The sequence below is a fragment of the Drosophila virilis genome, chromosome 2 (assembly GCF_030788295.1).
Source record: "Drosophila virilis strain 15010-1051.87 chromosome 2, Dvir_AGI_RSII-ME, whole genome shotgun sequence".
NCBI classification, from domain to species: Eukaryota; Metazoa; Arthropoda; class Insecta; order Diptera; family Drosophilidae; genus Drosophila; species Drosophila virilis.
The window spans coordinates 14,578,930-14,601,266 of NC_091544.1; the positions used below are offsets into that span (position 1 = coordinate 14,578,930).

Here is a 22,337-nt window from a genome sequence, read left to right on the forward strand (position 1 = left end):
AGCCACGTCTTAAACAAAGTCAAAACGGTGGACGCAGCCTATTTCGCTAGGTCGTCGAGGCTTTTGCAGCTGCCCCCCAGTGCTGATTTATGAAAGGGTCTCATAATTTACCACAAATATGGTCATAATTTTTGGCTTTTACTTTTTCGGCAAATCGGCTGGCTAGCTAATGAAGCAGCTGCCGCCGCCATAAAACTGAAAACTGAAGCGCGGTGCTAATTTAAGTGGCCGCCCGATGGCCACTTGTTGCTCGTTCGCATCATTGCTATAGCCATTGTTGCCATCGTTTCCTAGCAATCAACGACAAAACGTGTCATTCCTAGACGGCAGTCTCAGACTGGCCAGGCTGTGGCACACTATAATCAACATTAACGTTACCAGCCAGCCAGCTAGCCAGCCAGTCGCCTACAATGTGGAGCAATGTGAGCAATCACGTCCGGCTGCATCCTGGCCTGAACGCTGATCGCTGGCCGCTGGGCCGCCGGCCGCAACGTTCAGCCACGCTTCAATAAATGTCACTCCTCGAGCTTTGCATCTAAAAATTGATGACAATAATTTGTTGCATTTGCCCGAGGGGGTGTGGCAGGCCAGTCAGGCAGCTAACCAAGCGGCCGACAATGCGACGGACCAACAAATTGTCTTGGCAGACAGTTGGCTCTAGCTGTCCCTGCCAGCGTTGGTGTTCGAGCTGGTTCAACTTGGACGCGACGGGACGCGACGCGATGCCCGCTGCCGTTTTTCGACACAATTTATACAAAGTGTCGCAGTTTTTGGCGCTTTGCATTTGTTGCTGACAGCAGCATGCCCCCGTACCGCACCGTGCAACAGTGTGCCACGCCCCAGTGCATGGCCCCTATTGGCTGTTAGAGCAATGCGACTGCACTTTGCAGCAACAAAAATGAAACATAAATTTCGTCATTTTGTCGCAAGTCGTTTGTATACCCTAACCGCAACAGGGTTAGGTGGGGCCAGTCGTTGATTGCAAAGCGCTTTACGAATTGTTTTCCCAATTCCATGAAAATCAACACTTAGCTTTATGCATAAAGCTTATTTATATATTTATTTAGCTGCAGTTGTCGCTGGCCTGGACTGGCTGACTGGATTGGCTTTGATTTGATTTCGATTGAACATTTTTCAATTTGATAAATTTATTGAGTTTCACGCCGCACTTTCCGACCAAATACAAATCACCTGCGATGCCAACGTTCGCGATAACACAAACGAAATTCAATACAAATTATAATGGCTCCTATACTGCCACTGCCACTGCCACTGCAGCCGCAGCCACTGCCACTGTGATTCCGTGTAAGTGGTACCCTTATGGCCGTCGCCTTGTAAATGGCATCAATTGCGACCTTTTGCCATTCTTACGGAAACATTTCGCTAATGAAACCGATACCTCAAGTGTCAGTGCCAGACTAGAATCTGCTTGAAACGCAGCTCCTGGCTCCCGGCAGCCAACTGGTAAACTGGCTGTTCGCAGACGCACACATTTACCACATTCTAAGACGACTTATGGTGGTCATAAAAATGTTAAGCGCACAACATTTGCCACATTGGCACCTTTTGGCCAACCAGAAATGGAGCACGCACGTGGCAATATGCCCGAGGTCTACACCAAGAGATGTCCAGCGAAATTGGATGCCCGCTATAAACACGTAGCACAAGACATTGATCGCCAGAAAATGCAGCTGCAGTTCATTAGCGGCAACTGGGCAATCATAATATGAAGTCTGTTCAGTTTTCAGAACCATAAATATATCATCTATCAAGGATATATCATATCCTCAAGCAGAAGCTGGACTATTTCGACGTGAAAAATCCTTGCCTATATTAAGCAGATTGCTTGTCCATTTAATTATTTCATTACAAAGCCAAAAACACATCAAGAAATAATAAAAATATAATAATAATTTGTGAGCACATACACACACACTTGACGGGCGCAATGGATGATGCCAAAAAGACACGTCAAGCCATCATTCAAAGCTATTCCAATGGGCAATCACAAAACTTCTCCTTATGCTCCATACAATAGTCGAGTGTTTACGTGGGCGTGCAGCGCCTGAGCCACAACAACGACAACAACAACAATATTTTGAACATATAAACAACAGGCGACGTGCGCTGGCTTGATGCCAATTTCGTGTATGCCAAGCTGAGAGCCCAAAGCAACCCATACACACACACAAGCATACACATACTGGGACGCTTGCCGGTGCATGTGAACGTGTTTAAACAAATACAATTTGCAATTATATGGCAAGCAAATCAAGTAGAAATCAGCATGCGATTTCCACCTGTGACCGGCGTCATAATTCGTGGCTGTGTTTTTGGCCATAAATCTAACGATTTACAATTATTTTTGTACATACATATATATATATATATTTTTTTTGGAGCTGGAAAGAGATACATATATATAAGAGTTGAATGCATTTCGTGGCACAGCGGGCAGCTGCAATAACATGCACATGCAACGTATGCAACAACAGCAACAACGACAAGAATAACAACAAAAACAAATGCACCTAATGGCCATTATGGTCATTTCGTTATCACTGCACTGCCACACGGCCAAACAACAAGGAAACGCCGTGTCCGTCCACATCCCAGCACCCGATGTGAGTTGTCATAAATTTGCATAGATTTCGAAATGCTAAAACTGCTAAAATTATTTATGATGACGCTAACGAGCGACGACAGGTGATGCTGTCTGGCGACTCAGCGCTACGCACCATCCTTCCCGGTAACCAGCTCGCGCACTCTCCCTCACTCGCTCTCTTTCTAACCATTTAGCTATGCGCGTACCGCTCGCACACGCACTGATAACGTGCTGCGTGGCAGTAAATTGATTTTGTGGCGCCGCCCGTGCCAAAGCCGCAGGCATCATGGATCGCAGTGCAGCGCATCGCAGCTTGTCCACATTATGCAAAAGACAAGTGAAAATTTACGTTAAGCGGCGACAACCGCGATATGCATTTAATACAGGTGCTGCTGCTGCTGCTGCAGGGATTAGCGTGCTCTCTACAGTTATGCACACACACGTGCACACATTTGTATCTGTGTAATTAAAAGTGAAATTATTTGGCCAAGGGGTCGTAACGAGTTAGCAACGTCCAACTGCAATTCGCTCTTTGATTGATGGATGAGTTTGAGTTTGTCATGCAAATTTCAACAGGCAACCGCTTGTTGCACGCTGCGCTCGTTGCACGTTGCACGTTGATGATGTTGTCTTGGGTCTCGAGCCGGCTAACGAGCGGCGCGTGGTCGTCGCTGCCGTTGTTGTTGTCAATGTCTTTTTTTTTTTCTTTGCCATATTCTGATATCATAAATATAAAGCTGTTTTTATTAAAAATTGCACGAGGCCAAGTCGGCATCGGGGCGCATTGGCATGTGTGTGGCATATAAATTGCAGCCCGTTGGAATTTTAATGACAGCCTTTGGAAATTAATCTAACGCGGCTGGCACTTGGCACTGGCGCACTGGGACTGCAACTAGCACTTGGCACGGGCACTAGGTCTCCAGCTCTGGCTCTGGCTCTGGGCCTGACTTCTATCGATCTCCGCATAATATCGTTGTCAAACGAGTTTCAAAAGTGTCGCAGCTGTACTTACGGGCGTTGTTTTTGTTATTGTTTTTGTCGCTTTTGTTGTTCCTGTTGCTGTTGTTGTTGTTATTACTGTTGATTGTTAAGTGATTTGGCGTTTGCTGGGCTATCAGCAGCCCAGCAGATTGATCGCCCATCGATCGTACAATGCAAAAAAGTCTCTCAACTGTGCCACTGATGCTTATCAATGCAGCTCCATAAAAATAAAGATGCCACCGCTGCTGCTGCCGCTGCCACAGCAAAAGCGGCTTTCACTTGCCGCATAAAAATGCCGCGCCAATTTTGCGCAATTAATCGCATAGCAAGTCCAATCCAAACCGCCCCCACCCGACCCAGACGAGTTGCGACTCATTTGCATTTCGACTTAATTAAAACAGTGGGTGGCTGTATCAAACGTGTTGGTGGTGCGGCGCACAGTGCTGGGCGGTGCTGGCGTAGGCTGCTGCTGCTGGATGCTTGCGGCTGTTGGCCATCAGCAGCAGCAGCAGCGACAGCAGATGCCTCGCTTTCTTTGCCAATTTCACTGCGTGTCGAGCTTCGGGAGGCAGGTAAATTGAAATTTATGTGGAAATTTCATGGCACATCTGCCGCCGTCTTCCATTTAGATACTGCAATGTTAGTTGCTCATAATTTAGTTAAGGAAATCTATCGAGGCCAAAACAGTGGCAAGTGGGCGAGGCAACTGATTTGTGGCCATGGGAAGCGTGCACCAACCCAAGATAAAAAATCAACAAAAATGAAAATTTCAAGGGGTGAAAATAGAGCCTGTAAGCAATTAAGATTCAAAGCACCAATGCACTGGGAAAAATTTATAGATTTACGAATCATGTGACGATAAATTTAAATAAAATTTAATATTTTCTTTAAGTGTAAATTAATAAAATCTAGTATCACTTACTTTTTACATTATGTTAGGTGTATATAGATAATTAAAAAAATAAATATAAATTTCTATACTAAAATTCCTTGCCAGTGCCATAAATTGTATTATCTACACACGATAAAATATTGAAAATGTCATCTAAAAATACAATTATTGAATCTATGAGAATTAATTAGCTGTAATCCAATCTGACAGTGAGTTATGAGGCTGAATAATGAAGTACGTAATAAATTAACCATCAATAATATGACAATTGGCAATTCCTTTCAATATTGAACTCGGCCAGAACGAATTCAATGGGTAGCTGGAACCGGACGAAACTTCAACGGTTTCTTTTATGCGACAAACCACAAAAAGTTGTCAAATTGATTTTATGCACTATTTCAATTGACCTCAAGTTGCTGTGGTTGTTGCCGTTGGAGTGCTTGAAGCAACGGTAGCTACAACAGTTGATATCAGAGTCGCAGCCAGTGCAAAATGAAACGAATTAACAATTTGATGTAACTGTGATTTTTGGTGCTGCTTTTTGGCTGCAAACGTCGCACACGCCCTCAACAAAACGAATTCAAAAGAAATGCTTATCGTGCTTCACAGAAACCCAGCAACAGCAACAACAACAACACAACAGCAACAGCAACAGCAAAACATGAAATTGAAAATGCCAAACGCTAAAAGACAACTAGGCGACCAGTCGCCCAGTACGGACCGTTCAACAATGTTGCCCATAGTAAAACTGTAACGAAACCCGATTGAACCCGCCATGGGTGGCTCGACTTGCCAGGGCCCAGAGCGGCGAGCGAGACGGCAACATTGCCGAACAGCAACAGAGCAACAAAACAGTGGACCAGGGACATGGACAATAACATGTACGAAAAATTTCATTGCTGGTGTGCTTTTTGCTCTATGCCTGGCCACGATTCGCCAAGCCAAAGCCAAAACCACAAGCAACAACGGCAGAAATCTCTGCCAAAAAATCGCTGGCGGGCGTTTTGACCATGGCGCATGGAGCAGCTGCGGGCTTAGGCCAGGCCCAACTCCGGACATATCCTCAAGAGCAACAATAACGCCAACAACGCCAACAACAACAGCAACAACTACAACGACAGCAACGACAAAAGCCCGAAAAAATAATTAATATGCCTCAAAAAAAGAAACCGGGCTGCCTTTATGACAGGCGACAAGGGCAGGGTTCGAGGCAACATCGATCGGGATGCAGCTGCAGCGTAGACGCTGCCCGCCGGCCGCCGGCAGTGGCAGCAGTTTAACTAACGGCTTCTGTGCTTGTTGTGCTGCCGTTTCCGCATCTCGGTGTCGCCTCAGAATGTGCACGATTTTCCTTCAGATTCAATTTCAAGTGCAGCAGCAGCAACAGCAGCAGCAGCAGCAGTGGCAACAACAGCGCCAAGCGCCGCTATTAAGTCGACAACAACAACAAGCAATAACCCTAACCAAGAGAGCCGACTCAGCTGCCTAAGCCGGCAACGCGGTGTGCCTGTTTGCCACTGTCTGCCGCTTCTTGCCGAGATTTCTATCTTTGATCTCTTACTCCACATGCAGCAGCAGCAGCGGCAGCCGCTTGGAGCTCAGGCTGTCTGCTTGTTAAATTGCTCATTTAAACCATAACGAAATGGCTGGCTGCTTGGTTGGGCATGGCCCAGTCAGGCGCAGCATGTGCCGCCGGCTGCACTTCCTAGAACTTCGATCAGGCACTTGTTTTGCTCCCCTATTTGCTAGGGACAGCAACTGGCTGCAATTTGCCTATTGGCAGTCATGCCGTTGGCACTTTTAATTAGCATACAGCGGAAATTAGTTTGCCCACTTTATGTGACATCAGACAGTGGCAATGGCCACGCCAGATGTCTGCCAACAGATTTGCCCGACATTATGGGCGGCTATTGCTGCCTGGTCTCGGCCCCATCAAATGCCCGTGAACTGCCTCAGACCTGTAAGCGCCCATACACATAAATTATGATCTATGGAATTTATCGCTGACATTGCGATAACGAGCATTATCTGGACGAGGACAGAGAATAGGCACGGCTTCTCAAGCAACAAACACATGACATAGACAATTATATTTGATAGTTTTATGGCATTTTTTTTTTGTGCGTAAAGTTTTCTGTTGCAGTTAAAGTTGACAGGGACTGGTATAGTAGAAAGGGAATGCCACATTTTTTTTTTCAATAAAAGAAATGGATAAAAATAATTGTAATTGTTAGAGAGTTAAAGCAAAAGACAGTTAACAAATTCATAAATTGCCAACTCGTTTATTGGGCTTCGAAAACTTTTCGAAACTTATCAGAACACATTTTATCGGAGCGAAATTAAACTTAAATTCAGTTAAAAAAACATATATTGAGAGAAACAAGCTGTTTTATGAACTATCGTTTTATATTTTTCTAATTTGTCTTTAGTTATATCAACCTGAAGGAAAACTCAACAATATCTTTAAGTCGCAGCTACAGCTATAATGCTGCAAGCTTGGTCGTTGGCCTGCCCGGCTGACCGCACGCCAAATTGATGTCACAAAACCAAATCATAAATCAGGCAAATTATAGTTATTATTGCATGCCATATGGATGAACAGACATACAAACATATAAATGAAGTATGCTATACACCTATATAAAGATATCTATGGGCAACAGCTCGTAGAACAAGCGCCGCTGCCAAATCTTGCTTGGAAAAAGGCCATAAATCTTAGCGATATTGTGGCCAGCAGCAATCGACATCGACATACAGCATCGGTACAGACATCGGTATAAGCATCGGTATCGGCATTGGCCTAGGCATAGCCATCGTCCATGCTTGACTGGACAATCATAATAATCACAGTCACAACGGGCAGGCCAGTCGCTGCAACAGCAGCAGCAGCAGCAGCGGCGGCAGCAACAGCAACTGACAACAGGCAACAAAAGCTACTTACTATGTCTATGTCAAGCCGATATGCGACTGATAAAAACCTGTGCAGAAAACAATCAGATATAGAAATACCCTTATAAAGAAGGGTAGCACGGTTAGACGGATCTATTGCAGCTCCCTGTACTACAGTTATATATAATCTACCAAAAAGATGTAAAATGTAAATCTGAACTTATATTCTGCTTTTTCTTTCCAAAGTATCCAGAATTCTATAATAAATCACAGCTTAAGCATTTTAAAGTGTATGGAAACTTCGTTGGCTCATAGGCAACATTTCGGCTTGTTGTTCATTGTTTTTGTTGTGTCTCTCTATATTTCTTTAGCAGCCAGCAAGAAAATTGACAATTGCGCACCTGCTTCATTTTCTTCTTCTCTTAGAAAGCGGGACCACTGCAATAGCAAAAGCGACTGCAACAGCAACAACAACAATGCCACTGCCACTGCCACAGCCGCAGCCACAGCCTGAGCCGCAGCAGCAGTCGCCTGTTTAATGGCACTTAACGGTCAGCATGCTCACTGTGTAGCAGTAAACTTTGTGCTTATAGCAAAACTTTCCAAAAAAAAAATTATATATTTATATACAAAAATCCGGCGACCACGTCTTAAGTTGTATATGCTTACTTAAGCGTATGCCTATATTTAGTTATGCAGCTCATACTGGGCTCATACCTTCGATTTAAGGCACCTTGCATTTGCATAATGCAACAAATATTTACATATCAAATACGTATACATATACATGTGTATTTCTCAGAATAACTATTTCATAAAATGCAGCAATGCTCTAATTGTATGGTAATCGAGTTAGCCCAAAATAAATCTGTGCAACAGACAACGATCCAAATGAATTATGACTAGAGGATCTAAGGCACGCCAGTTTTCAGCAGCTGTGTGCGGCGTCTTTTGTGTGGTTTTTCATTAAAAACTGATTTCGGCCCAAGCCAAATGGCCATCAGAGGCCAATTAAGCGAGCCAAAAATCAGGCTGACAAACCTGGCCAGAAGATCAATAAGCTACTGCTGCTTCTACTGCTGCTGATGATGATGATGAAGTTGTTTTGATAAAGGCCCTGCCTTAGAAAACGTGCTCAATTTATCGAAATCGGTGCAGAGTGCACCATGGTGCATATACTGAGGAGCACTTTGCATGGCCCGCTCGCCCAAGATAAACATCATAAATGCATTGAAATGTCATTGCCAACTGTTGCTATCGGCCGTCTGGGCAATGAGCTGGCCAAAACGAGCCAGCGATGGCGATAATAACGAGAAGCTTAACCTGGCCAAGAGCAGCCGTCAATAGACACAGGAGCAGAAAGTGCCGTTACTCCTTATGCAATTACGAGTACCTGCAATTGCCGAAGCTTAATTAGAAACACATAGAGGGCAACCGAGCTCTGGACCAGCTCCACTCTAACGTTGGCTCCACTTGGACTCGTACACAGTCAGCATCTCTCATTGGACTGATGATTATTTATCACCGTCGTGAGTCGTGCGACAATGATGAGACGGCCAAAGCAACAAATCCTATACACAGTGAATCACAATAAACCAAAAAACACAATTCAAAAAAATATTAACAGAAATACTTTAACAACCTTATTATTATTATTTTATATTCGTTCAAATATATAACTTCTTCAAGAGAAATTTAATTTTTTTCTGAGTCGACAAGTTTATTTATTAGATGCTTAAACCACTGTGCAGCGTTGGCAACATTTGACTGGCAACATGTTGGCAAGTGGTTGCTCCCTTCCTGTCAGATTGGCCACTCAATCTTCAAAGCCAGCGAACTTAAGAGGGCCTCGTTAAGGGAGCGACATTCTGTGAGAGCCAGACTAATTTTGAATCAGCTGGTTAAAATAAACAAAATGCCACATGTCATAGCGAAAGCTGATTATTAAGTAATTTTCGAGCACATTTTCACTTTAGTTAATAACTAACTGAACATGTTCATCTAGCGAACTGGACATCCCAGTTCAGTTACCAATTATCGCTAAAGCCATGAAGTTTGTTCTTAATTTCCTTGCGTTTGGCTTGGTTGTAGAAGTTTCAAGCCTGGGATACACAAGGGAACCTTTTGTAAAGAATTGTGAGTCAGATCTATTATTTTGCGAATAATCTTATTACATATAATGTCATCCCATATATAATACAGTGAAATGCTTGTTCCGCGTTAATCCAGGTCCATGTAAAGGCAAATTTGAAATGTTTGGCTACGATCCCTTTGCCAGACAATGCTCCAAATTCTTTTACAGTGGCTGCGGTGGAAATCCAAACCGTTTCGGTTCAGAGGTAGAGTGTCGGCATGCTTGCAAAAAACTTGTATCCGTGGATGAATATGAAGATTATGAATATACTGACGACCAGACAGATATAACATTTCCAGACGTTGAATATACAGATAATAATGATAAAAATACTGACGTCACTTACGTTACGGATGACGATTATCAAAGTTATGAATATCAATAATGAAAAACAAAACGAAACCTACAAAAATTGATTTTATGAAAACCAAAATAAAAACATAAGAAAGTAATCAACGCTTAAAGGACGAGAAAATGAAGGACGCTATTAATCATGCCCAAGAACAGTTAATTAGTAAAAAGTTACACAATGACACACATATATTCTAAATTAATATGTTTTTTTAGAAATGCAGCTGAAGCTAAATTTTAAGTTAATCGTAATGTAAATTAACAATTAATGTTGTGTAATAAACAATTGGTGCAGCTCAAGGCAGTCATATTTAAATTATAATAAGCATATTATTCTATAACAGCAAATGCGGAATTCGTTTATGTTTGCGGATGTTGTTTTATGTGTAGACACAGCCCCCAGCAACAACAACACTATCAGACAACAACAAGTTGCGTAGCCAATGCAGCGGAACTAAACCATTAACGCCTCAAACTGTGCGATCGAATGCCGACTTATGAGCCAGAATCGTATCGCACATTCTAATGACTTTATTACAAGCAATGCAGGGCATATGCAATGGGTTATTGTTGTTGTTGCCGCTGCTGCTGCTGTTGTGGCTGCTGCACCCACTAACAAACATGACGTCAGGGGTGTGCCACAGTCGTCGTCGTCGTCGTCGGCTTGATGCCTTTTAAGTGTGCCGTATGCTGAAATAAATACGAGTACCAGGCCAGGGCAGGCCATGCTGGGCCAAGCAGCGACTGTATATCAGTTGACTTTTCTGGCTTTGACAATTATTTATGGTAATAAATAGAACCGCCGGCTTGAAGCTGGGCACAGCTAAGCTGGATGTACAGCTATATACACCTATCAGAGATACTAAATCTAAGTTCCAAGTCGAGCCCACATAATGCGCCTCTAATTGCCGCACTCGGCAAAATGTGTTACAATTTCTATAAAATTTTACGAGCTCAGCGATTTGTGCATGCAAATTTCGATTGGCAATTACCACACAGGCGCAGAGCATATTAAAATGTTGAAACGTCATTGAATGCAACTGGCAATTTTTATAAAGCAGGCGTCCAGTTCATTGTCAGACAAACAAATGGCCAATGTCTCATTAATGCCACACAATGGAGGCAGCCAGCGGCGGCGGCAGCGACGTCCCGCTGCGTCCAAAATATGCAACATTCATCAATCACACAGCGCACACTGCTGGCCAGGAATGAGAATGAGTTCACGCGCTGCACTTGGGGTCGAACTGCGGGCTCTAGCTGTGCCAGTGCCAGTGCCAGTGCCAGTGCCTGGGCTTGGGCCTGTTCTGGGGCCTGTGCCTGTGGTCGGGGCAAAAGTTTGGTCTTGGATTGATTTGCTCGGCGCATTTTCAAGTCAATTACACATATTTGTGGCATTTGTGGCACTCAAATATGAATACCCATGCGGTGGGTCGCAGTCGTAGGTGTTAGCCGTTTGTCTGTTTTGCTATGTTTTTCCCTATGCCACCTCTGTCTGTGGATTTTGTTTGTTTGCTGTGTGTTTGTGTGTGTGTGTGTGTGTGTTTGTGAGCGGGGCATGCCACAACAAAGCCATATGTGTCCGCCCACAGCGGCGCTGGTCAAACAGCGCCACAAGTGAGTCACGTTGCCAGTCAAGCGTGCCATAAATTATACCCAATACAGTTGCACAATAGCGACAACAATGGCATTTAGAGGGCCATCTAAGGGTTAAATAGCGTCTCTTATCGAACAGCTGTTTCAAAAGCTTCACACGCCCCCATATAGAAAACACAATGCCCCAAGCACTAGGTTGATAAGAAAGCTTTACTCACTTGTCTGTTTGGCTCAACACGGCGCATGTGTGATGAGCAAGTCAGAGCGCGAGTTAGAGTGAGAAAGAAAAGAGAGAGCGAGTGCGATTGCAGAGAGTGCGGATGCGAGCGCGCGCGCATTGATAACAAACGTAAGCTGAGCAATGCTGCACTTAAAGCACGGATTGAATAGAAAACTCAAATTTTATAATACAAAAAATATAAAGCTCTCTTACTCTAAAATACCGCGTAATCTACAAAAAAAAAAATAAAGAAAAACAAAACATAAAAAATAAATGTAGTACCCTTTCTTTTTTGAGTAAGAGAAATCTAATTAAAACCTACATTATTTAAGTTAGAAAAATCAAAATTAATAAAAAAGTTTAAAGAATTAAAATTTTTATTATTTTAGTTTTAAATTTTATAATTCCAAAGAGACAATCAAGCAAAAAGTAAAGCAAAGTCGTAATATAATTTATTTAATTGTTTAAACGTGGTTTTATTTTATTAAAAGGCTGTCATTGGTATGAACATCTATTTGATGAGTCTACAAACTGATCGGTTCGGTTATTTTTGGATATCAAAACAAATAAAACTACACATAATGGTGATAATTTTTGTCATCAGAATATACATAAGTATTTTATCTATAAAAATGATTAGATTTTAGTGACCTATTTTTATATTTTTTATATTTATATACGGTTTATTACTTGGTTTGCTTACGGATTCTTTATGCTTTCGTAAATTACAATTTATGAATTTTTTCTCCAATAGATATAGGAAAAAACATAGGATAGAAAACATCCAAGAGCTGAGCAAGCCAACTCAAAAACCGTGTATAAAAATATTTTATCAATACTTTTTCAAAATGGTACATTCATTAGTGTGGTTCGTACTAATGAGTTTTATATTTAATATTTAAGTCTCTATAAAAGATGATAAGATGTAATATAATAAAAATATACGAAAGCGATACTTTTAAAAATGTACATACACAAAGTCAACTAAGGATTACTAGATTTTCTATTTATTTATAAGATTAACATATGATATATGATCGTATGCATGAAAATATCTGGATAATGCATTTATGTGGCAACTAAGGCGTTCCCTTTGCCACATTCTTTCTTCATGATGACAACTAAATAAAATGTTGATACTATTTTTACTACCGTCGCTGCTCTGCACTCGCTCCCATCCCCCACATTTAGCCGCTGGTGACACACTCTGTGGCTGATATGGCCGCTCTCTCTCTCGCTCTCTCTCTCCGTCGCTCTCTATCTCTCTGTCGCCCTCTCTGTTTCTAACTTGCTCTCTGATGCCTGTCAGTTTTGCACATCAGAATACGTAAACAAAAGCATACTATCGTGTAAATAAACAGAAATAAAATATTTATTCTCATCGCTCGGAGCTCAGCTACGACTCTCTGTCGCTCTTTGGCCCGCATGGAGCAGCGACTGCGGCGACAGCCAAAGCAAAACAATCAAGTGAAAGCGCTGAGCAAAGCATAGCATATCTAAACTTATTGTACTGTATTGTATCCACAACTTTCATTGGCACTGCTGCGCTGCCGTCTCGCAGCAGATACAGATACTAAGCGTACATTGCACAAGAGCAAAGTGCACGGCGCATGGAGTCACAGAGCGCGGAACACGGAGCACGGAGCACGGAGAGCGCATTGTGTGTGAAAAATGTAGCAGAAATTCTTACGGAACCCAGACCCAGACACTGGCAGAGTCAGAGTCACCATCAGCACGCCAGGCTGAGTTGTCAGAGTCGTCAGTGTCGTCAGTGCGCGGTCGGAGCCAAACGCGGGCGTAGCAAACTCATTTCGTAAATGGAAATGTGCTGGAGACGCAGACGACGCGGCAAGCCAATGAAATGAAATTTATTAAATTAAAGAAGACGAGAATACATAAACGAACGGAAGTGAAAAGTTACACATCCCAGCTACATACATATATGCATAGTGTACACAACTTAATAAACTAATCGCAAAAGGTAGCTAAACGAATAGCTCACTTGAGCATAGTGCAGCCAGAAAATGTATCTGTGAAGTAGCCATAAATGTGTGTATGTACGTGATGTGTGTGTGTGTGTGTGTGTGTGTGTATGTACACATAGCAGCCAAGTGCCTGATTGGGGTGCGTGTGTGAGTGTACATGAAAGTACACGCCTTTTGAGTGCAGCAGCAAATATGCCAATAACAAACATAGTTGGAATTTGTTTTCCACAGCAATTCTCATTAATGGCCGCAGATCAAATTTAAGCAAATTGGTTGAGAGAGGCGGAAATGCGCCCCAGACAAACTGTCGTCTAGGAAATCAAGCGGACTTTCCCATATGTACACAATAGTGTCTGGCTGTTTGCCAACTGCCTTATATCCAGTGGGTTGCGTACGGGTCAATATCCTTTGACCCAATTATGGGAGCCACTATAAATTCATAAGCTAGCAGCCAATTGACATGGCTGTTGTTGTTGTTGTTGTTGCTGCTGCTACTCTGACATTGTCGACTCGTTTATAATGGGCTTCAATTTCCGTTGCTTTTGTATTTGGCTTTATTTGCATGGACTAACAGCCCAACGCTGACCCCTTCCCCCATACTCATCGCCCACAACCACTACACATGGCACGCCTCTGAGCTTGCTTTCAAAAAAAAAACACACAGTTGCGTATGGAGTTGTAAGTGGAGGGCGGAGCCAGCCCCTTGGATGGTGGGCGCGGCAGGACCCCAGTCAGAGTCTGCAGGAATACTCTCTGGAGCAACACACTCTGAAAAGCTCTCTCGCACCTCTCTCTCATTTTGTCGATGGGACGTGCCTAACCTACCTTGCGTTGAATTTTATAGTAGCATATAAAGTACATGTGAGTGTGGGTGGGTGTGTGAGTGTGAGTGTTTAGGGTGTGCGCCTGTGTGTGTGTGTAGGGCAGAGCGTGTGTAAGCAGGTGATTATCTGTTGCAGTGTTGTATTTATCTCATTGAAGCCGATGTGACAGACTGGCAGGCAGCATGCTTTCAATTTCTGGCTCCCCATTGGGCGATATCAAAAGACAGCCAGACAAACAGACAGAGTACAATGGTTAAAATTTCACACAAGTTCAACAAATTTCAAAGGGCATATATATTAAAAATTGAATACGTATTTATTCAACAACATTTTCGACTCTTACTTTTTACTAAAGATTTCAAAGATTTCACCATTGTCTAAGGCAATGTTGACAATTTATATAGGGTTTAATATTGACTCAATATATTTTTCACTGTACCGAAATAATTAGAAAGTTTATGTGCGTGCATTTTTGCATAATTTGTACATTAGATTTGAATATATGAATATTATTCATACTGAAAGACGGTTTTTCGGTGCGACATTTTGAATTTTTGCCACTGTGTGTGGCCCTAACGGGACGCTTCAAATATACTCAAAGATATTTCAACGCATGAAAAGCACTTCATCAGCCTAGCAGCTGGCAGGCTACGAGGGCAGCCAGTGCCACATGAATGCTCCAGGGGACCTGTGCGGTATGTCTTATTGTGCTATATTATTTTTTTTCGTAATGGCAGTCCTTAGACTGGCATTACCGGGCTGGGGTAGCACAAGGAAAGTCATTAGAGCTAAAAGGCCAGACTCGAGCTAAAAGCTAAAAAGCCACAAAGCCCGCAGCCCCGCAGTTTTAATGAAGTGCACTTCACAGTCATAATTCATTTTCAGTAAATCAACTCAGCGATGTGACCGGGCGCTGATTTCTGAAAGCGATTAAAACGATGTGCGACCACTTGAGAAAGTCCATTAATGGCCATTAATTTGCAGGCAGGCACGTTATTTACACGCACAGGAAATGGGCAAGGATCAGGAGTTTCTGGAGGCGGCGCGCAATGGCAATATCAGCCACATCGAGAAGGTGCTCTCCCAGAAGGGTAAACGTGCCGGGCCACTGGCAAGCCTGCGACGCACTGGCGTCAATGTGCAGGACAGCGGCGGTTACTCGGCACTGCATCATGCCTGTCTTAATGGGCATGAGGATATTGTGAGACTACTGCTGGCACATGAGGCGTCAACCAATTTGCCCGACTCCAGAGGCTCTTCGCCGCTTCACTTGGCCGCTTGGGCTGGCGAGACGGACATTGTGCGGCTGCTGCTAACGCAACCCTACCGACCGGCCAATGCTAATCTGCAGACCATTGAGCAGGAGACACCACTGCACTGTGCCGCCCAGCATGGACATACTGGTGCTTTGGCCCTGTTACTTTCCCACGATGCAGATCCCAATATGCGCAACTCACGCGGCGAGACGCCACTGGATCTAGCTGCTCAGTACGGACGCCTGCAGGCAGTACAAATGCTCATTCGTGCGCATCCCGAACTGATTTCACATCTGAGCACGGAGGCGGTGGAGGGTGGAGCGCCTTCGCCCTCATCACCATCGTCGCCCACGCGTAATATATTTCCGCACACCTGCCTTCATCTGGCCAGTCGCAATGGCCACAAGAGCGTTGTCGATGTGCTGCTCGCTGCCGGCGTCTGTGTCAATCTATTGACGCCCTCGGGCACAGCCCTGCACGAGGCGGCGCTGTGCGGCAAGGAGAATGTGGTAAGAACTTTGCTACGCGCTGGCATTGATTTGTCGGCCACGGATAATGAGGGACGTACAGCACTGGACATACTTCGTGAATTTCCGCCGCATGTGACGAAGCACATAATTGCAGTGATTAACAGTACGTATACGTAATATTGTTTAGCAACTTTACGCTGGCTCTGATGTCATATTGCGGCACAGACTATCTTTATATATGTTATAATATGTTTCTGATATCATCAGACTAAGTATATCAAACCTATATTTATCAGACTTTCGCCACCAAATGGATACAGATGAGGTCGACGAGGTTATCTATCGCCAGCATGTGGGTCCACCGACAACTGGGCGTGACCAGAACGCTAAACAGCCGCTGCCGCATAACAGCCACAATCACTATCATTTCAACTCCAACAACCACTTGCTTAACCACTCGCACTCCATGCAACAGTCCGGTTACAGCAAACAGCGGCTAAGTGCCGGCAATGGAGGCCACTACAATGGCGGCAAATCTCTGGATAGTTCACTGCAGCCAGAGGACAAATTCTACCAGGATCTCAACGCACACTCGCCACTGCACATACAAAGGTGAGCCGCACATTTAATTTGCCTATTAACTTAATTCACATTTCTGCTCACAGCGACATGGGCGGTGGCTTCAGTGTCAGTCCCTCATCCTCGCTGAGCAGCTTTGAGCCGGCCTCCGTGTCGCCGCGTTCACGCTGCTCCACTGGCGGTGGTACACAGCCCTTGCAAATGAGCACATTTGCACCGAGCGGACCACCCAAGAAGCCGCCGCGGCGCAATCTCTCTGTTTCACCTACACACGCTGGCCCAGGTCAGCAGTTTAGCTATAGTTCACCCTCCAGTCAGGGTCAAGGCCAGCAGGCACGGAGACGACCACCAGCCAACGAAAGTCCCTATTCGCATCAGAGCCATGGCAGCGTCGGCGGCATGAGCTTCGATGAGACCCAGCTGCGCGAGCGTCAGCGCAGCGATCGACTATACGCCAGCGCCAGACAGAGCACGCGCTCTGCCGTGGCTGGCAGCTTGAGCCTAAGCTCCAGCAGTGAGTACACTAGCGAATGTACCTTGTATTTAGACTATATGCTAAAATGTTGCGCACTTAGATGACATGCTGGACCGCCAGTGCAGCAGCTCAGAGCTAAATAGTGAGACTAGCGTGCCAAATTCAAGCGGAGAATCACCAGCTGCAGCTGGACATGCCACCAATTCGATGAAGCGGCCCATTCCGGCCCCACGCAGCGCTACAACCAAATTATCAAAAGAGCTGCTCAAGTCCTGTGAGAGTGCCACCCTCAAGTCGTACAATCCCAATCGCAAACTCAAACGTAATCGAAACAGCTGGTGAGTAACCAATTTCACGAAAATATCCAAAGTTAATTAATTAATTATAATTATAATTATAGTTTTGACTAATCATTAATAATATTAAATTAACCATTTTTTAATCTTGTGTTTTTAGTTTTGTTTGTTAACCTTTTAACCATCATTAATACAAACAAATAAAAATCATTTAACAATAGGTCAGTTAATCTTTTTTAATCTTTTAAGTTTTTGAGAAATTGGTTGATGTTCATGTTATATGTCCCCAGACATTACATATATTCCTGATCAGTAACAACAGCCGAGTTGATAAAGCCATATCCATCTGGCTGTCCGTCCTTATTAAAATTATTATGCATGCGCATTGAATCGATTTGAAACATATTTTATATATATGCATATAATCCCTGGAACAGCTCCATTAATGTAGCCGAAAAGTCGGATGGTGGGGAGCAAAACTGTGATCCCAAGCAGCAAACTCCGAGCAGTCCCACACACTACAAGCAACCACCAACGCCGGATCATCCGCCACCCAGCTCAAGCCAGGCAGAGCGCACCATACACGAGCGCATCCGTCCGCTGAGCCAGGAGTACAAACGCCGTTCGGCGCTGCTCCAGTTGCAGGCAGCGCAGCAGCTGATGATTGAGACGGGCTCATCACCATCGAAGTTGCTGCCAACACTAAGTACGCCGGGTTACGACTACGATGATACAGTAACAGTGGTGCCACGCTGTCCGGCTCCATCGTCTGGGTCACTCAGCTCCAGTATTTCTTGCTCGGATCACAGTCTCTCGCACTCTACGGACTATGTGGAGGAGTTTGTCAGCGATATACCCTTTGCTGGGCTACTCAAAGGCGCCACACAACACAAGGAAACCAAGAAACAAGCAGAGCAGACTCAACCGCCGCGTGTGCGCCCACCAATTCCCACGAAGCCCTTGGTGCCCGAGAGAAAGTTTGTTAAGCCGCCGACGACACCCACCAATGCTGAAGTCAAGCTGGAAGCAAATGGCAATGGCACAGCTGAGAAATCAACTCTCAATGCAGACAAGTCGCCCGCAAAATCACCTGCCAAGTCACCTGTCAAGTCACCTGTTAAGTCGCCAGCAAAATCCCCAGGCAGTGGAAAGTCGATAGCGCGCAACTCTCTCAATTTGTTGAGTCCCTTTAATGCTGAGGAGGCACGCAAGAAAATCTCTGAAATCATTGAAAACTTTGGCAGCGGCATACTCAACACGAACATTACGCCCACCCATGATATTGAGCTGGATTTCGAAGATCTGGAAGTGCTGCCGGAGCGTCGAGAATTGGCCGTAAGGCTGCGCAACGCGGGCTTGTTACATCTGGAGCGCATACTCTTTGAGAACGGCTATGATAACTACAAGTTTGTGGTAAGCATGAAAAATGAATAACTTTTCCACTGATATGCCATGAGTTAACTTTCCCAAGCGTAATGTGTTCGAGGAGCCAGACATTCCGCTGCTGCACATACCGGAACGGGATGCAACAAAGCTGCTCACCTTCGTAGGGACATTGCCGCAAGCGGAGTTTCTGCCGCAGGTGCCATTTAAGGTACAACAGGAGAACAAACAGCAAGGCGTGGCCACGCTGCAGCAATGGCTGAACAGCATCGCATTGCCCGAGTATCTGGAGTTCTTCAAGTGAGTTTTTGCATTGCGTTAACATATCAATTTAAAGAAATTCTCGGCTTAAAACTTGCAGCAAGCATCTGTACAACACTATTGACAGTGTCTGTGGTGTCTGGGATGTGGAGCTGCAGACGGTGCTGGAGATTAATAAATTGGGCCACCGCAGACGCATTCTGCAATCCCTGGCGTATATACGGAAAATGCGTGAATCCAAGTCGCTTAAAACCCCGCTGGCCGAAAACAACGAAACAAACAAAATGACAACGAATGGCAACAAGGAGGGCACGGTATCTATCACCACAGCGGACAGTACACAGCCACCCACAAATGCTTTGCCGCATCGAAATTCCATGACGGGTTACCGCAAGAATCGGTAGGTTTTATTCAGCAGAACTCAAACATGTGCAATATCAAATGTTACATTACGCAGTCCTGCACCACCGCCGCCGGCACCACCGGCACAGAAGGCCGCAACAGCTGCAAACTCAGCTGCTCCACTCCAAATACGCGCACCCTCCGAGCTGCTGCTGGGTCTGCCGGCCAATATGCGCACCACCCAATGGCGTCATTCGGCGCAAACTCTGCTCGATGAGCACATCAAATACGAGGTCCAGGTGAGTGAATGACTTTGTTTACGTCGACATCATCTAATCATTTGGTTATTGCCTTTGCCAGTACCTCGGCTCAACGGTTGTGAAAGAACTACGTGGCACTGAATCCACAAAGAAATCTATACTAAAACTGAAATCGTCCTGCGCGCAGACAAATGAAGAGGTTCATAAGCAGGGCGCACAGCTGTCGCTGGCAATTTGTCACCGCGGCGTGGAGTTCATTGATGTTGCCACCAAGGTAAGTGGAGCAGCAATATATTTTATGAATCGATTTATACATTCGTCTTCGCCAGCGTGTTATCTGCGAGCATGAGATACAGAACATCAATTGCGCCTGTCAGGACTCGGAGGATATGCGCCATTTTGCCTACATAACGAAGGAGCAGGATATGCACTATTGTCATGTGTTCCTGGTGCAAAGCACGGTTTGTTACAGCCTAAAAAAGCCATGTGGCCTATGCTAAAAACGTAAATTTTACAGGATCTGGCCAATGAGATAATACTGACGCTGGGCCAAGCCTTCGAAGTCGCGTATCAGCTGGCGCTGCGCGACGGTATTGTCACAACGCCAGCTCTGCTACTCGATAATGGCATGCTTCAGGGTGAATATTGCGGCGGTGGCACCAAATAGAGCCAGGAGCTGGCCACCGCCCGGGCCCAAAATCAATCTTTGGCAGCCAGCTCAAATCGCACGCACAGCCGAAGTCGTAGCCTCTGCGCCAAACTATTTTGCCTGACCAACTACGGTGCGCTGTTTAAGTTATAGATGGGAATCGTGTGGCAACTATTCAAATTGATCCTAGTCCTTGAGAATTTTATATATTTAATTGGTATTAAGTTTTAAATGGCCAACAAGAACAACAGCACATTGAACAAAAAGACTTTTTACAAATGGCACAAATTTTTTTAATGAGCTGCACTCAAGAAAACTCCAGCTTTTTTTTGTCAAGCTACAAACTTCTGAGTACCAGATCAATAGAACGCACAATTTTTCCTGATATCATCGTTGTTTCGTTTAATTTGAAACGAAAATAATGCATTTACAAACTTTTAAAATCTTCATAAAAACCAATTGCATTTAATCAAAGAAAGAAAATACCCACTTGTGTGCAATAATGTTTTAGCAAATTTTAGCTATATATCTAATCCTTAAATCGACTAAATCGTAAATTAATTAACATACTATTGGCACATAAACAATTTTATTGATGTTAAAAGCTGTATACAAAAAAAAAAAAAAAAAAAAAAAAAAAAAATAATTGACGCAGCGAACTGCTTATAAAAGCAATGAAAATTCATATCCCGCAAACAAAAATACAAATTGGCTATATACAAGCGATAAATATATATACATATATAACTAATCCCAATGAGCGTTGTTATATAATTTTAAATAAATTCATATTAAACAAAAATAAAACAATGCTAAACGAAAACTCTAATCAAAATAAATACAACGCAAAAAAGTTATAAGCAAGTGTGCTTACAAAATACAAAAAAAAAAAATAAGAGATATACGCAAAACATTTAAAAACAATTTATAATATGGGTGAAGCATTTGAATATGTTTTATAAAATTGGGAAAAATTTGTAAAACTAGTCCTTTAGTTGTTATTGGAGCGTAGGTAAAGCATTTTAATTTGTTTAATTTGAAACTGATTTGAGGCAAAGCCTTGTTGTTATCATTTGTTTAACATGAAATTTGAGTTAATTATTATTTAAATAACAACCTATTCATGATTAAAATACAAAAGTCTTTCTCTTGATATGTGCAATGCTTTAAATGTTAGCCTGCTTTATGGTACAACAGTGTTCATAAGAAGTACCTATCCATAAAAATCATGTGAAAAATCTACTAATTAAACAAAATATTTATGCATTTTCTGTACGTAGTTTAACAGTTTGTTATGCCACTTGGAATACATACATATATATATATATATATATATATATACATATAAATGCATACATTCAAAGAACTAACATACATACATGCATACACAGGCTAGCGCATAACTAATGAAATTTAAAAGCGATCTATGCATAAATAAATATAGCAAAAAAAAATAACATGTTTACCGAAAAAAAGCTAAATGGAAACCTGTAAACCTGATTTGTCTTCGTCAAATTGCATAAACAAGTTTACCAAACATACTAAAACACAACACAAAAAAAATGAAAAAGATAAAAAAAAAATTATTGAAAATACGCACACGCATACATATGTGTGTGTACATATACATATATGTACAACTAACAACAAACCTTATACAAATCAATACTAAATAAATGCATAAATATGTATGTAATTTAATGAAGCCGCAATTGTTTATCTATTATTTATAGTATTTATCTACTGACCAGGTCAGTGCAGCATTTAAAACGCCTCATGTCAATTAAGGCGCACTTTCCCACAGGCCTCTGCCAGACGTGCCAACTGCACGTCTCCACCGCTTCCAGCTCCCAGCATCAGAGCAGAACGCGGATCATTTACACAAGTTGGTC

The 22,337-nt window shown here is 43.4% G+C and overlaps 2 protein-coding genes across 2 annotated transcripts in view; one reads left to right on the forward strand and one right to left on the reverse strand.

Moving 5' to 3' along the window:
* The window catches only part of Ir94h (Ionotropic receptor 94h), a 124,918-nt gene that overhangs the window by 85,988 nt on the left and 16,593 nt on the right, over window positions 1-22,337 (reverse strand). The window lies entirely within an intron of this gene.
* On the forward strand, window positions 12,976-22,074 carry LOC6631026 (ankyrin repeat and SAM domain-containing protein 1A). Its single transcript, XM_002053795.4, has 12 exons — window positions 12,976-13,646; window positions 15,459-16,363; window positions 16,497-16,812; window positions 16,866-17,293; window positions 17,355-17,592; window positions 17,988-18,963; window positions 19,022-19,233; window positions 19,295-19,594; window positions 19,652-19,835; window positions 19,897-20,070; window positions 20,126-20,257; window positions 20,314-22,074. Exons 2-12 carry the CDS (start codon window positions 15,487-15,489, stop codon window positions 20,461-20,463), a joined length of 3,987 nt encoding a protein of 1,328 aa, XP_002053831.2. The 5' UTR covers window positions 12,976-13,646; window positions 15,459-15,486; the 3' UTR covers window positions 20,464-22,074.

Excerpts from the sequence above, each read along its gene's own strand:
- LOC6631026 (XM_002053795.4), top strand. The coding sequence starts at position 15,487 with ATGGGCAAGGATCAGGAGTTTCTGGAGGCGGCGCGCAATGGCAATATC. Across the intron at positions 16,813-16,865 it reads TCGCCACTGCACATACAAAG|CGACATGGGCGGTGGCTTCA; the intron begins GTGAGCCGCACA and ends TTCTGCTCACAG. Across the intron at positions 17,294-17,354 it reads CTTGAGCCTAAGCTCCAGCA|ATGACATGCTGGACCGCCAG; the intron begins GTGAGTACACTA and ends TTGCGCACTTAG.